Consider the following 17,640-nt stretch of genomic DNA (forward strand, 5'->3'; position numbering starts at 1 on the left):
GCATATTGTCACAAAAAATGTTGCTATTTCCAAGAATTGTACTGTCTTCTATTATTGCCTTTATATACATTTTCAGACCAGTTCATTTATTCTAATTTTGCATAGTCTTATTATGTTTGCTTTAAAGGGCAATTTTTAATGATTTACATGTGGATATGATATTGGTTGTTGTTGCAAAAGAAATGGATATTTTTGAAAAAAAAATGCATTTAAAAGTTACCCTCCAAATGTGAATAATCTCAGTTTTGAACATGAATGAGCAGTATCAAGTGCTTTATTATAATTTGAGATATTTATTAGGGTAAGAGTTTAAATCAACCTTGGTCAAAAGGCTTGCATATTATCAGTATTCCATTACAATTTTTGCACTTGTATGAATTCGTTCAATGGGGTCCTAATTTCATGCTCTTCATATCACTTTTAGGTGAAGCTGAATAATTGTAGAGAAATATCAAGGTACCAATTTCCAAATTTATAAATTAATTACAATGATCAAAATCTCAACAGGTGACATATTCAAAAATGTCTATTAAAATTGTCTTGCTATATTTACTATTCATTAACAGAACTCATAATCATAAAATATTCATGAATGGTATACTAAACAGTAGTTTAAAATAAGTGAACTACAGTGCTATCTATTTAGCATAGATAAACCTCAGAAACAATACCTAGTGAAATAAAACAGTGTACAATGATCAATAAATACAAGTATAAAAACATTCAAGTGTAATAGTTTCTGAATTCATCATAGTGGGGGAAGAGAACTCTTCGGGCCTTAACTATTTCTATGATATCTTCCTTTTTAAAAAGCTAAAAATCAAAATGGAGATATAAAACATAATAAAATGCCAGGCTTATAACCCCAGTTTATCATGTTTAATGTAAAATCTATCTTTTAAATAATACTTCTAACTTTTCTAATTTTGTTTCTATGTGTATTTAGCAAATATTTATCTAGTACTTACTGCAGGCTAGGAACTGTTTCAGGTAGTAATTAAACATTTGTGACCAGGGCAAAGATGTTTCCCTTATGGAGCTTATACTTTGGATGGAGAAACAATTATGCATTGCAACGTCAGAAGTGCTTGAAGAAAAATAAAATAAAATAAGAACTTCAGTCCAATTTCCTAGTGCTTCAGCTACTTTAATTAATAGCACAAGTAGTTCCCCAGAGGAACTTGGTGGAGAGAGGTTGTTGACAGTCACACTACTTTCCTTGTGTCTGAAATTATTAACTAATTAATATTAACTGTGGACCTAATTTTTTAGACTGTCTATAATTGAAAAGCTGTCTTTCCATATTTCTCTTATTGCTAGTGTCTTACTTTAACAGCATGTTGCATAGAACTTGTGCCATTGCTAATACCCACATCCCAAACTCTCAAGACTTTTATAATTAAAGAACTGTCATGAGCATCTCAGAGCTGCCATAAAGCAAATTTTAGACTCTATAATCATCTATTCAAAGAATTTGAATCTCTTTGAATCCATAATTTCCCTGCAAATACAGTAACTTCCCTCTGTAGCTATCATGTAACAAGAAAAAATACTTTTGTGTAGCAGTAAGGTATACATCAATACCATCACCCACTGCCATGGTTCCTACAATCCAGCATCTCCAGTCTTAAGCTCTCTGGGCTGAAATATGTATTATTTTTTTCTGGGCTCTTGAATTATTGAAAATTACTATGTTTTATTTACACACAAGGAAAAACTGGCTAGATTAAAATGCTAGGATCATATAGTGTCTCTCTCATAACTAGGTATTGGGTCATTTCCTCCTGAATTTTATGAGGAAAAATGCAGGTCTGTCAGAATCCTCGTCCTTTTCTTCTTGAATAGCTATTATATACTTATAAAACATTTTGCCCTTGATCTGTGAAATGTAAACATTTCATCCACATGTATGCTGGTGTAGTTTATGCTTTTCTAATTTTTCTGAAATTGAATTCTTCTAAAAATTTAAAACTTTTAGCTCAAGAAATTTTCTTTTATACATTTAATGGCTCTATTTTTTAAAATCTTGATTTATTTAGGATGCTGTTTTCATAGATAAGCTTTCTCCTCTTAGTTCTGAAGATATTGTTGTCTTTTTCTTGTTTTATAGAATTTTAGTTTCAGATGCCCTTTATTGGGTTTTATATGTTCACTCCTCTTCAAATGAGAAGATCTTTATTTCTGCCTTCATTTCATTATTTATCCAGTAGTCATTCAGGAGCAGGTTGTTCAGTTTCTTTTTATCTGTGCAGTTTTGAGTAAGTTTCTTAATCCTGAGTTCTAATTTGATTTCACTGTGGTCAGACAGAGTGGTTCTTAGGATTTCCATTCTTTTGCATTTGCTGAGGCATGATTTACTTCCAATTATGTGGTGCATTTTAGAGTAAGTGTGATATTGTGCTGAGAAGAATGTATAGTCTGTGGATTTAGGGTGAAGAGTTCTGTAGATGTCTGTTAGGTCCACTTGGTGCAGATCTGAGTTCCAGTCCTGGATATCCTTGTTACTTTTCTGTCTTGTTGATCTAATATTCTATTTATACATAGACTTTTCAATGTGTATGTGAACTAGATTAACCTTAGCCACTTTTTAAATTTTGGTTGGGTACATAACATGTTTTGATACAGGCATGCAATGTGAAATAAGCACATCCTGGGGAAAGGAATATCCATCCCCTCAAGCATTTATCCTTTTACTTGCAAAAATGTACAATTAAGTTGTTATTGACTATAGTCACCCTATTGTGCTGTCAAAAAGAGGGTCTTACTTCTTGCCTCCCTTTGGTTACTGACAGATGCAGTGGTCTGAAGCCAGGGGTGTGGGCATGCACAGTTCCTAGACTACCTTCATTCATCTGAACTAGCTTGGTTCCCATTACTACATTTATTTACTTTAATGACTACCAAGAGGAAGACATCCTGAAGCCCTCATCCTTCAAGATGCATTATTTCCTAGTCTCTTCCTGCCTACAATGCTGGTGGGAATACACACTTTGGGAGAGAATCTTTTTTATGCCTCTCTCTGCTAGACAGTCATGTTTGCTAGTAATCATGATGCATAAATAGATTTGAGAGATGCTGATGGGTCCAGTTAAACAAATGTTGACTGTCTACATCTAAAACAGTTCTCCAACATTAGTTGGGGTTGAAAGTGGTTTGGCTTGTTTTCCCCTAACAGCTGTGAGTTTCCAAGTAGAAACAAGTAACAGTGGTTGTACCTACTTCCCAAGTTCTGCTCCTGTTTAACAGTCTACCCCATTCTCTGTATTCCAAAAGACAAGTTCAGCAGAAAGCACAGAGAACTGAAAATAAAACCTACCACTAATACTGCCCCCATTATTGGAACTTCTTCAAAATACTAAGCCTCAACTTCTTTATGTCTAAAACAAAAAGACTGGACCAAATGATTTCCAAGATGCTCTCCAGCTCTAAAATTATTCTTTAAAAAAATCTATATTTTTCAATCCTAAAATATTTAAACTTAGGATAACTAAATTTCCCAAAGCCATTCTAAAAGATAATTAATCAACATGGTGACTTACCTCAAGGTTACCTCAAGGATTTCTTATTAACCTCTGATCAATTTCTCAGCAACACACTTCAGCAAACTGTAGTCATAGAGACTCAATATAGGTAGTAAATATAAGCTGTTTTGCTGGGTGTGGTGGCTCATGCCTGTAATGCTAGCACTTTAGGAGGCCGGGGTGGGTGGATCACCTGAGGTCAGGAGTTCAAAACCAGCCTGGCCATCATGGTGAAACCCCATCTTTAAAAAGAAAAAAAGAAAAAATAAATAAGCTGTTTCAATTAGCAGTAAGTTTAATGTCCATAGAGTCCTAGGAAACAAAATTATGTAATTTTGCTTCTGCCAGTCATAAAAAGTATAGCAATAAAATTATTTACAGTTAGAAAAGACTCAAATTAAAAATTTTAAGTGATGTTGAGGATCCTGACCCTGTGTAAGCCTCTGCCACCTCCAACCCCCCAACCTATATTTAGTATTTCTTTCTGTCTTATCCCTCCCCAACCTCCCCACTGCCTGCTGTCCATCCTCTATTCCCCACCAACAGACCCCAATGGGTGATGCTCCCCTCCCTGTGTCCATGTGTTCTCATTGTTCAACACCCTCCTATGAGTGAGAACATGGTGTTTGATGTCTGTCCTTCTGTCAGTTTGCTGAGAATGATGGTTTCCAGATTCATCCATGTCCCTACAAAAGACATGAACTCATCATTTTTCATGGCAGCATAGTATTCCATAGTGTATATGTGCCACATTTTGCTTGTCCACTCTATCATTGATGGCCATTTGGGTTGGTTCCAGGTCTTTGCTGTTGTAAACAGTGCCGCAGTGAACATATGTGCGCATGTGTGTTTATAATAGAATGATTTATATCCCTTTGGATATACACCCAGTAATGAGATTACTAGGACAAATGAAATTTGTATTTCTAGGTCCTTGAGCAATCGCCACACTGTCTTCCACAATGGTTGAACTAATTTACACTCCCACCAACAGTGTAAAAGTGTTCCTATTTCTCCACATCCTCTCCAGCATCTGTTGTCTCTGACTTTTTAATGATCGCCATTCTAACTGGCATGAGATGGTATCTCAATATGGTTTTGATTTGCATTTCTCTAATGACCAGTGATTATGAGTTCATATGTTTTTTGGCCTCATACATGGCTTATTTTGAAAAGTGTCTACTCACATCCTTTCCCCACTTTTGAATGGTGTTTTTTCTTATTGTAAATCTGTTTTAGTTCTTGGTAGATTTTGGATTTAAGTCCTTTGTCAGATGGGTAGATTGAAAAATTTTTTTCCCATTCTGTTGGCTGCCAATTCACTCTAATGATTGTTTCTTTTGCTGTGCAGAAGCTCTAGAGTTTAATTAGGTTTATTTGTCTATTTTGACTTTTGTTGCCAGTGGTTTTGGTGTTTTAGTCATGAAGTCCTTGCCTATGCCTATGTCCTCAATGGTTTTATCTAGGTTTTCTTCTAGGGTTTTTATGGTGTTAGGTCTTATGGTTAAGTCTTTAATCCATCTGGACTTAATTTTAGTGTAAGGTGTCAGGAAGGGGTTGACTTACTGCTTTCAGCACATGGCTAGCCAATTTCCTAACACCATTTATTAAATAGGGAATCCTTTCCCCATTGCTTGTTTTTGTCAGGTGTGTCAAAGATCAGATGGTTACAGATGTGTGGCATTGCCTCTGAGGCCTCTGTTCTGTTCCATTGGTCTATATCTCTGTTTTGGTACCAGTAACATGCTGTTTTGATTACTGTAGGCTTGTACTATAGTTTGAAGTCAGGTAGTGTGATGCTGCCAGCTTTGTTCTTTTTGCGTAGGATTGTCCTGGCTACATGGGCTCTTTTTTCATACCACATGAAGTTTAAAGCATTTTTTTTCCCAGTTATGTGAAGAAGGTCATTGGTAGCTTGATGGGGATAGCGTTGAATCTATAAATTACTTTGGGCAGTATGGCCATTTTCACGATACTGATTCTTCCTAACCATGAACATGGAATGTTTCTCCACCTGTTTGTGTCCTCCCTTATTTTATTGAGTAGTGGTTTATAGTTCTCCTTGAAGAGGTCCTTTACATCCTTTGTTATATTCCTACATATTTTATTCTCTTTGTAGCAATTGTGAGTGGCAGTTTGTTCTTGATTTGGCTCTCTGTTTGTCTGTTATTGTTGTATAGGGATGCTTGTGATTTCTGCACATTGATTTTGTATCCTGAGACTTTGCTGAACTTGCTTATCAGTTTCAGGTGATTTTGTGCTGAGACAATGGGGTCTTTTAAATATAGAATCACATCATCTGGAAATACAATTTGACTTCCTCAAATTGAATACCCTTGATGTCTTTTTCTTGCCTAACTATTGAATAGGATTGGTGAGAGAGGGCATCCTTTTCTAGTGCCAGATTTCAAAAGGAATGCTTCCAGTTTTTGCCCATTCAGTATGATATTGGCTGTGGGTTGGTCATAAATAGCTTTTAATATTTTGAGATATGTTTCATCAATACCTAGTTTATTGAGGGTTTTTAGAATAAAGGGCTGATGAATTTTGTCAAAGAACTTCTCTGCATCTATTGAGATAATCATGTGGTTTTCGTCCTTGGTTCTGTTTATGTGGTGGATTATATTTATAGACTTGTATATGTTGAACCAGCCTTGCATCCCCAGGATGAAACCTACTTGATTGTGATGAAAAAGTTTTTTGATGTGCTGTTGCAATCAGTTTGCCAGTATCTTATTGAAGATTTTTGCATCTATCTTCATCATGGATATTGGCCTTTTCTTGCTGAGTCTCTGCTGGGTTGCTGTATCAGGATGATGTAGGTCTCAAAATGATTTGGGAAGGATTCCCTTTTTGGATTGTTTGTAATAGTTTCAGAAGGAGTGGCGCCAACTCCTTTGTACGTCTGGTAGATTTCGGTGTGAAACTATCTGGAACTGGGCTTTTTTTGGTTGGTAGGCTATTAATTGCTGCCTCAACTTCAGCCCTTCTCATTGGTCTGTTCAGGGTTTCAACTTCTTCCTGGTTTAGGCTTGGGAGGATGCAAGTATCCAGGAATTTATCCATTTCTTCCAGGTTTACTGGTTTATGTGCATAGAGTTGCTTGTAGTAATCTCTGATGGTAGTTCGTATTTCTGTGGAACCAGTGGTGATATCCCCTGTATCATTTTTTATTGCATCTATTTGATTCTTCTCCCTTTTCTTTTTTATTAATCTGGCTAGCAGTCTATTTTGTTGATCTTTTCAAAATATCAGCTCCTGGATTTATTTATTTTTTGAAGGGTTTTTTGTGTCTCTGTCTCCTTCAGTTCTGCTCTCATCTTGGTTATTTCTTGTCTTCTGATAGGTTTTCAGTTTTTTGATCTTGCTCCTCTAGCTCTTTCAATTTTGATAAGGTGTTCATTTTGGATCTTTCCTCACTTCTCTGGTGCACATTTACTGATATAAATTTTCCTCTAGACACTGCTCAAAATTTATACCCATAGAGACACATGACTGTAGAGTTTAGTATAAAATAAGTGAAAATGCAAAATAAATGTTAGAATATCTTAAGACATATAGGTGCTTTGTAAGTAATGTTTTTAATCTTTCATTTCATGTCCTGTCTTGTCATGTAGCACTATTTTAAATGGCATTAAAACTATGCCTGGCTAACGTTTATTTTTTCCTCTTTGATATAAACAAAAAGTGGAGGCGGCAAGGAGGAAGGATATGGGAAGAAGTTGTTCAGTGAGCATCAGAGCAGAGTATATACTATAAGTATGAGTTAGAGACTTGAAGTTAAATCTCAGCTTTGCCCTTTATTGACTTCAACACATAACTAACAACTGAGTCCCAGTTTTACCATCTGCAAAATGTATACAAAACCTTTCAAGATCTTATACCTGAAGCACTTAGCACAACGCCTGGCATACATATGTAATAAAAATTGTAGCTATTATATTTTGTTGGCTACAATTAAATGACTACCAGGAATTCCTCCAAATAAATGACATGGAAATAATGAGCAAAGAACAGGAAGAAAGCAGAAGAGATGAGAGAGGGAAAAGAGCTTAAGTCATTGTTCATTTATTCATCATCTACCAAGTTTGATGATGCCTAATGACTTACAGAACTGTATATGGAAGTAGGTCACTCTAAGCCAGAGACCTGGACTTCAAGATGGAGGAGTTATAGGATAGGTGACCCTGATATTTAATGGTGACATTGCCCAAGTGGTTGACCTTAATAAATAATTCACCTCCTTGTTTTGTGGGGCCCAGCAAATTTGCACAGGGACAGATTCAAATTTCTTTGTAAAAACTTAAGTGATTGGTTAACCTATCAGGTTCATTTGAGAAGTGGTGATGTTTTTTTCTATCTATGTTTCATAGCTCATTACCAATTAAAAGCATTAAATGAGTAGTCATTATTAAATATAGCATACTAAATTTACAGTAGGTGAGACTCAAGGTACTTATAAATCCCATATTATAATTACAGTAAGCAGGAATTTTTAATCATAAAACGCTCTTCTGAAGAGAAGTTCAGATAAAGCAGATAATCTGTTCTTTCAGCTTGTTGCCCCTGATCACTGTAAACTTAATGGGCACTACTCCTTCCTGAAGGATCCATGACCCAATGATGTTAGTGACAAAGGGCACTTTGGACACACAACTGGCAATTCAAGATGTATCCCAATCCCTATGGATTTAGAATATGCAAGATTATGTAACAGGCATACCCTCTTACTAAACTTTTCTGAACTGCTCACTGAAACTTTGTTGAATCAAGAGTATGATGTTAGATTATTTCCATATTTGAATCCATAGGAAATGGAAATTTAAAATACAGAAAAATAGTATTTGTTTAATATATTAGTGTTTTATCATAAAATTCTTTTTAAGAGTAGTTTGAATAGTGTTTGCCTTTTTCTTCTTGTGGTATAGTAAGGGGCATCTTTTCTCTGCCTTGGAAATGGATCCAAACTTATGTCTCTGACAATCCACCAACATTGTAATCCTTTTGGCTAACTGAGAGTTCCTTAAATGTGAGTTTTTCTCCATGTAAACTTCACTAGGATATCTGTGTATTTTTCCCCACTTACATCAGTAAGCCCAGCTTCAGTAATCTTCTTGGATGCTTACCTAGAGTCTCTCCAATGGCAGTAGTGTCAACATTCCAATGGTCACTAATTTCTTTAGCTCTTTTGCATTCTATGCATGTTTCACTCTACCATTATTGCTTTTCCTTTCTTTGCGGCACTTGCATCTTTCCTGGCCAGTTCCATCTTTCCATTGTCCAGGTTTGTAAAATAATCATACGGGTTTATAAGTGGGAAACAAGGTAACCACACTTTGTTGTATGTGTGTGAACAGGTACAGAGTGACCAAACACCTACTTTGAAAGAAAAGATTGGTCACTAAGGATATGTATCTGCTTTCCATCTAATTATGAGTGGACTACAGAATTAGCTTGTGTATTGCAATTACACACATTTAATATACCATGGTAACTGAAATTTGAATTGGTCAGAGGGATATTAATGTTACTTAAACAGTGGAAGCAACTACTGCCAGCCTATGTAATCAATATTTAATTGTCCATGTAATGCGCATCAAAGCATTACACTGTATGAATGAGAAGTATGGATTACTAAAAATAAAGGCATTCTGTTATGGACTACAGCTAAGGAGAATTATCTGAATAATTACAATACTAGAAAAACCTGAGTACTGAGAGTGATATAAACATAGGGCCATGAACACACAATGTATAGTTCCAAAGTAAAAATTCTAAACAGCATGACTATTAGCCAGTAAGAGCAATCAACTCTTTCTAGCCTGTCGTTTCTACCCAGAATTGTCAGAAAATTTGTTCCTAATTGCACTTTCTTAGGGTTGTACTACCTTACAAAGCCAGTTCTCAAGACCATGTTTGACGTAGTTGAAAACTAAATCTCTTATTTTTTATTAGAAAGGTAAGTATTTATTTTGAAAGTCTAGTAAATGTTCCTCCTCAGGAGGTTTCAGGAAAGTGTTCAGACACTGATGAGTACATAAGCAAGATTTTTAAACCCTCCTCCCCTGACGTCAGTACAACCTTCAGGATCTTATTAGAAAAAACACATACTGGTAGGGTGTATAAATGGAAGACCACAGACAAGCAATTTGGGAAAGAAAAAACTAACATTGTATGTGTTTAAAAAGTCCCTTTTTGGTCTTCCTCCATAACTAAGGGCAGCAAACCAAAACTCACATGTTGTTTTAGTTAGAATGTTATGGCGAGTTGCAGCCCTTTGGGATGTAACAATCCAGGTTCATACAGTATTAGCTACTTTTGCTGCTAGAAAATTACTCATTTCTTAAGGTTTCATTCTGCTCAGATTAAAGCTTTGATTCAAAGCTCTATTCTCGGCCAGGTATGGCAGCTCACACCTGTAATTCCAGCACTCTGGGAGGCCCTGGTGTGGTGGTGCACACTAATAGTCCCAGGTACTTGGGAAATTGAGGTGGGAAAATCCCCTGCCGGTTGAAATGAGCTATGATTGCACCACTGCACTCCAGCTTGAGCAACAGAGCAAGACCCTGTCTCCAAAATAAACTGGCCAAACAAAAAAAGTCTCTCCCAAAAGCGGGCTATAATCATATCTTCAGTAGTACAAAGAGTAAGTGAGAAAGATGTGACCTCCTCTCATGTACACCTGCCCTCTTTCTCCTGCTGGTAGTCTCCCTGGTGTCGGGGAGGAAGGAAAGAAAAAAGGTGACTCCATTTGAACTTCAGTGGTGAGGCGGTCATTGTACATTTGGTTAGTGTGAAGGGATGTTCTATTTCTTATGTCCAAAGTGACCACTTTCTATCTGCCAGTCCTTTTATCATCAAATGGCTGTGGCAGGGAGAGAGGCCCTTGTGGTGAATTGGCTCATCTCAGCAGGTTGTGTTGAAAGGATCTAGTGGATTATTCTCTCAAGATAGAAACTGAAAGTGTTTCACAATCTTTTGTTCTGGGCTTTCAGCATTTGCCTTCATTTTTATGAAAATAAGATCCTTATTAATGTCATACATTGCAAATGAGAATGCAAAAGTTACAATCTCTATAGGTAGAAATTAAAATTCCACATAATTCTGACAAAAGTACTATGCTTTTAAAAACTATACTGTAGATACATTTGCATCATGCTAATGATTCATTATAGCTTATAACAGCAAGGAATTAAAAACAATTGAAATATGGTTAATGTATATATTCATATAATGGATTACAGGTAGAACATTAATGTTTTATTTTCCAAGCATATAGTTGCTGAACATTTACTTTGTATGTAGTTCAGTGATATTCTGGGCCATATAAAAGAAAGTGGCAGCTTTATCTATACTGAACTGGAATGACCTCCATGATATATTTTTAGGTGAAAACATAAAGACATGGTAACGAGTAACCAGAGAATGTGCTTCAGTTTGGGGAAAATTCCATATGTTCATAAATATGTTAATGTGCATATACTAAGAGGTTGGTGTCATCCTCATTTTACAATTTAAAAAAATAGTTTAAGAAGCTTAAGAAAGTAGGATCATAGAATCAGTGCTGTGATTGGAATTCACGTCTATCTGAACCCAAATCACAGGCCCTTTCCAATACAGTATGTTTCACTCCTGACTAATCTTTTCCAGGATAGAGTTGACTTTTTAAAATGCTATCAGTACACGTCACAAATAAATTACAACAACTTGTTTATATTTTGGTCTCTCCTGGCCAATGATAGTTTCACGAAGGTAGCTACCATACAAAGCTACCTTTCTGTTCCCAGTGCTCTGATATGGTACACTGTAGAAAAGTTCTTAAAGTAATAAAAAGCAATGCTGCATCTTTGTGTGCAAGTAATAACTATAACTTCATTAAGTGGCTAGTAAATCAACCACAAGTTCTTTGAAACTTCATAATAGTAAACAGAGTGTCTTATAATTTCTGCAGGCCAAATGAAATTTCAGTTCAATGGGCTAATTATTACATCCAAGCCTGAAACTTACATATCAAACTTAAGTGAATATTAAGGGAAAGAATCATTTTCAATAATAAATTGTAAGTCTTATGCATAGAATAAAATTGTTCATTATTTACTGGCCTAAATTTTCAGACTAGTTAACTTTGCTTATTTTCAGGTCATTCCTCCAAAGATGCAGTGGGTCAGATATCTGTTCACGTGGACATCACTGCCACCCCAGGAACGGGCGATCATAAAGTCACTGTAAAAGGTATACTTCGGATCTAAATAAATCAGACAGCCTACCAAACTTCTGCAGCAATACTGGTATCAGCAATGTAACTCTTCTTGAATTAAAAAACATACACATAATTACTTTAGGGCATGCTCTAAATTTCCCAAAGAAATCCAAACTTTGATCTGAAATAGAAAAATATCAATGGCACTGATGCCTAGCCTGCATTATTCAAGCTATATAAATACACTGATTAAATTTCCAAAGTTTACGTCAGTATGGTCTTAATATTCACATAACCAACTTCTTTTTTTATGTGATTTCCAACAGCTGGCTTAGAGTTTTTTGTAATGAGTGGCTCGATTTGTTGGTTTAAAATTGTAAAAACTGCCTGAATGCAGGGGTCATTTCAAAGCTGAAATTTAAGAATTAACATTTTGTTCAAAATATACTCATTCTATTTTTGTATTAGTCACTTCAATACTCACTTTGAGCAAAAACAGGGCTGCCCAATATATTTCAGAATTGCATTACATATTGAATCTTTAAGAGTAAAATAGATATATTTTGGAATAGATTATATACAGTACTATATACCATCCATTTCCTTAAACATTTTTGAAAAATATATTGCCCACATGTGAAAGTTTAATGAATCTTTTGCAGGTGTGCATTCCAGAGAGGAACTAGTATTTTACTGTCTTGGAGTACAGTGTCTTGTCATTGGGATCAGGGCACTATTAAATGCAAGTCATGGCTTCATAAATCAATTTACACTCTAAGTTTCCACACATTTGTTTGCTAACATGTATTTCCCTTCCTGTTTTAGTGATTGCTATTAATGACCTAAACTGGCAAACCACAGCAATGTTCCGCCCTTTCGTAGAAGTTTGTATACTGGGACCCAATCTCACAGACAAGAAGAGAAAACAAGGCACAAAAACAAAAAGCAACACATGGTCACCAAAGTACAATGAGACATTTCAGTTGTAAGTCATAAACCCACCTAACTTATTCCACCAGGCAATTGTTATTGTACAGCTGACCTTATAGAGGGAATCAGAGTGCGAAGGACTAAGAAAATGAAGAAGGTTATGTTTTTAGTTCTCTTCCATTCATTCAGTATCTGTTCAGTGCCTACTATGTATTAGCCAATGTTTAGTCATTAGGTGTATGTATCATAGGACGTCTCTGAATGAATCTTTTGTAATGCACTCATGGAATTTACTTTCTTCAGATGAGGAATGTCTGATAAAGTCATGAAAATGTTTCATATGATATTAAATACCATATGCAGAACTGTGTGGTAAGTACTATGACTAGCTCCTTTGCCTGGGTGGTCAGGGAAGCCTCTCTGAGCATGTGACTTTTAAACTGAAACCTATAAAAATGAAAAAGTCAAGCATGGAAGAGCAGAACATTTCAGATGAAGTGAAATAGCTAGCACAAGACTCTAAGGCAAGAGCAAGCCTGGCATGTTTAAGCAGCAGCACATCCATAGGTAAAGGAATGAGATCCAATTACTTTGAACAGGAGGCCAAGGTAAAGATGTTGTGTCACACAGGGCTTTGCAATTCCAAGTTCAGTAGGTGGTCCACTGAAGGCTTTCCAAATGAAGAGATGAACAGTGTGACTTACATCTTTATTCTGTTTGTTGTGTACAGAAAAATTATATGGCAGTACAACCAAATACATAAAGATCAGCTAGAAGATTATTGCAATAGCCCAGGCACTAGCTATTAGTGACCAACCAGAATGCAGTAGGGAGATAGATGTGGAAGATTCTGAATAACATGTTGAAAGTAAATTCTTGCCATAGGCAGAACATGAAAGAATAATCCCCAAGACCACTCCAGAGTAATTCAAAATGAGTTTACTTATAAAAAAATTTACAAAGAAGTGGTAAGTAGAGGGAAATTTAAGTAACAATGGGACCTGTGGCTAATAGAAACCAGGCAGTTACCACTCTAATGACTGGAAGGAAGAGAGGAAGAGTCAAAGTGAAAATTTGGTGTCTACTCAGCACTCAGCCACCTTGAAAGCAGCACGGATATTCCATGGAGGCAAAGAGCCAGGGAAATAAAGACCTGACTTTACTCTCCTCACTGCTGACCTCTTGATGGGGTTCCCTTTTGGCCAAAATCTACCTACTGAGGTAGTCCCAACAGATGAGTTTACTATTGCAAACTGCAAAAAGCAGGGTGGATTCACAGGGAGCAGGTGGGAGACACCTGGCACTGAATAAAATCAAGGATGATCCCTAAGTTATTAGCATGAGTAGATGGGAAGATACTAATTTACCAAGATGGAAGATAAAAATTTTGTTTCAAATGAATTTGGAGATACCTGTCAGACTCTCAAAAGATGTCATTTAATTCTTTAAATAATCTAACCTAGTAAGGGAAACAAGTTACACGACCTAGGAAAAAGCCCTAAGGATTTACACAAAAACATTCTGGTACAGGTTAAGATTTCTGTTCATGGTTTCCCATATTCCTTTCAGCACTCTGTTCTGAGTACTTCACTCTCTTATTACTTGTTAAAACTCAAGTATCCTACTCTGTCTATAAAAAGGGTCCTAATAGATCACATTCCCTGCTAATAAACCAGCTTACCACATTTCACTATCTGCTTCTCTAACTTACCCCAAAACCTGGACCTAGCTAAAGTTTCATCAAAATATAACATAGCGAGCCACTTAAAGGCAGCATTTTTAATTCATGGGCTCTGATTTCTATCATCTTTTGCTCTTCTACTCATCCCCTAGGCTTTCATTTTCTTTCACATTATTTCAGATTTCTCTAAAGTGCAAAGTTAAGTTACCAAGGTTGCCTGCAAATGAAAGTCTGACTCTGCAAAATGTTTCATCATAAAAAGTCACTCATAAAAGGAAGGAATTTGAAAGCTAGTTCTGCTGAGGATTAAATGTACATTCATTAGAAAGTCAACAATATGAGAATGAACAAAAAATAAGGGGTGAAAGAAGACTATATCTACCATATCACTACTCAGCCTTCTTTATTATGTTCAGTTCTACACTGACAAGCTGTCGTAGGAGGTTGTTAGGATAGGCGACACATCTGACAGGTCTAACTGTTGCCATAGGAAAGAACTGCCATTGAATCACCAGGTTCTGCTGGATCTGATTAGTCTAGAGAGTTGTATTCAATTTAGCATCTTGTGAATAGTGCTTGATGGGCTGTGCAATGTACTCCCCCAAGAAAAGACTCCTAGTTATAATAGCTTCTCCAAGATTTGGAGGTAAAGTGATTGTAGTAACTGGTATTAAAATAGCATAGAAATTCTACCAAGAGGTACCCATTACCTTGTCCTAGTCTCTATGACCCTGTCCAACTCCATGGTACCCGCAATCAGGAGACTCTGCCTCTAGTGATTAAGTACAGCATAGTATCTTAATTCCCATTTTTTTCTGCCTAGGGAAAAAGTCATTTTAAAATTAGCTTTCTAAGTCAAATTTAAGCGGTTAAAATACACTGATATTCTATTTGCCAACATAAGAATCAGATCCAATGTATACAATTTTCAGCAGTATTTTAGAACCATATTGGTGTCTATAGACATATAGGTGTCTTATACCCATATTGGTTCTAAAATAGGGTGCCTAGAGGAAGTAAAGTTTTGGCTCAAAATTTGTATTTTTAATCCACACAGCATTCTGGGAAAGGAAAATCGACCGGGGGCTTATGAACTTCATCTCTCAGTTAAGGATTACTGCTTTGCCAGAGAAGATCGAATTATCGGAATGACAGTCATTCAGCTACAGAACATAGCAGAAAAGGGAAGCTATGGGGCATGGTATCCTCTTCTGAAAAATATCTCTGTGGATGAAACTGGTTTGACTATCCTTAGAATACTCTCTCAGAGGACCAGTGATGATGTGGCTAAAGAATTTGTAAGACTTAAATCTGAAACAAGATCTCCTGAAGAGAGTGCTTGAAACAAACACTGCAAGCTAAATTCATAACTATAATTGTTTGACTATTGCATGCATGTGCAAATACAGGGGAATGTTTATTTCAGTACATTTCAATGTTTGCCAGTACTCATGTACAAAGTCTACAAGGTATGTGAAAAACCTGCTGAACTTTTATACTAATTCTGGTCTTTGGAAAATAAATGTTCCATGAAGTGCCAAAATTATGATGTGAAGTGAAATATCAAGAACACCTTACAAAATGTTTATTTTGTTTCTTTACCAATTTCACATTCATTATATTTAAAAACTAGTCTTCTCAGTTTGCCCATCAGTTGTCTTTGTTAAATTGGTTTATATTGCCCATAGTATCGGCCATAGATCAGAAAACATTTATTACTCAATTTCCATTTTATTTACTTACCTCATTATAGATATCTTACAAATACCCTTTTCTACCATAACTGGAAATGCAGTCAGTTCTAGAAAGCATTTGTAATTTTATAGTTGCAGATATATTGTGATTTTTGCATACAAATTAAAATAGAAAAGGTGGGAAATATTTTCTGCTGACCAGTTTCCGACCTTTCTGAAATATCACTGTGAAGAAATGCTATTAAAGCAAACTTACACAAAGCAATGCTAGAGTTTGTTAACAATGTTTGATATATATTGACAAAACTTTGTTCTTTAAAACTGCCAAGGTCACATCACATTTGTAAAAATGGTAAGCTGATGCATTTGTCATGTACTGTTATGTCTTGGCTATACCATAGATCATTCTCTAAAAAGTCATTGGGTTAATGGTTTAGAAATGAGACGGAAAGTTTATTTACTAAAAATACCTGTAAGTAACTATATTGTCATTATCTTCCTTCTGACAGTTATGACTATTACCTTAACTCTATAATCAGTTCAATGCTTTCTTTTAATACTCAATGATTATTACTGAATGCCACATTACTATGTATTGTACTGATGCCAAAAGTCATGTTTTCATCCACTTAGTGAAAAAAATAGTAAAATTAAGTTAGAAAAATTGCTTACAATTTTGTAATTTGTATTTATAAGCCCTAAATGCATCAAATGCAGTAGAACAATGTAATACAGCTTGGTACCTAAAAATACACCTAAGTTAGTTTTTTACTATAAAACGGTTTAAGAATATTTGCATTTTCTGTATTTTTATGATTTAACTTTTGAGAGTCTTTGCCAAACTATATGGCTGAAAAAAACAGTACTTTGTAATTATAACTTATGGTCATAACTGTTAGTGGACTACTTACAGAAGCAGAAACAAGAACCTGTTATAATAATTGTGCTTCATGAACAAGCTGATCTAACATGTTAAGAACAGCAGAGATTAGTATCATGACAGTCAGAACCATTCTGCTACTGAGTGTGAAATCACAGACCAGTGAGGTTGGCTAATTCATGTTAAACTGTTCAGCCAATGCTTTGTTAATGACTTCTCTAAATACATAGTGTGATGCGATCCTCTGGCATATGCTTTAATAAATGGATGTATACTGAGCACATGCAGTATTGTATCTTCTGCCTTTTTATTTCATTTGTGCAACATCATCTTATTATTTAGGAATACAAACTTCAGGCTCTTTTGAGAATATGTAATTAATATAGTCTATTTGGTTCTAACATCTCATTAAAAGTTTAGATGTTAAAATGGCTACAATTAAAAAGTCAACAGATGCTGGCAACAGTGTGAAGCAGAGTGTTTCTACACTGCTGGTGGGAGTGTAAATTCGTTCAGCTATTGTGGAAAGCAATGTGGTGATTACTCAAAGAACTAGAAGCAGAATTACCATTTGACTAAGCAATCCCATTACTGAGTACATACCCAAAGGAATATCAAACATTCTACCATAATCACATATGTATGTGTATCTCTACTGCAGCACTATTCACAATAGCAAAGACATGGAACCAACTTAAATGCCCATTAACAGTAGACCACATAAAGAAAATGTG

The 17,640-nt window shown here is 35.7% G+C and overlaps 1 protein-coding gene across 1 annotated transcript in view; it reads left to right on the forward strand.

The window, feature by feature from the left end:
- Window positions 1-17,193, forward strand: part of UNC13C (unc-13 homolog C) — a 640,690-nt gene extending 623,497 nt beyond the window's left edge. The window contains exons 30-32 of the mRNA XM_054239666.2: window positions 11,661-11,753; window positions 12,547-12,706; window positions 15,390-17,193. Of these exons, the coding sequence (XP_054095641.2) occupies window positions 11,661-11,753; window positions 12,547-12,706; window positions 15,390-15,675 (539 nt within the window). The 3' untranslated portion in view covers window positions 15,676-17,193. The remainder of the gene's footprint in view (window positions 1-11,660; window positions 11,754-12,546; window positions 12,707-15,389) is intronic.
- Window positions 17,194-17,640: the final 447 nt, after the last annotated feature.

The sequence above is a fragment of the Callithrix jacchus genome, chromosome 8 (assembly GCF_049354715.1).
Source record: "Callithrix jacchus isolate 240 chromosome 8, calJac240_pri, whole genome shotgun sequence".
Taxonomy (NCBI): domain Eukaryota; kingdom Metazoa; phylum Chordata; class Mammalia; order Primates; family Cebidae; genus Callithrix; species Callithrix jacchus.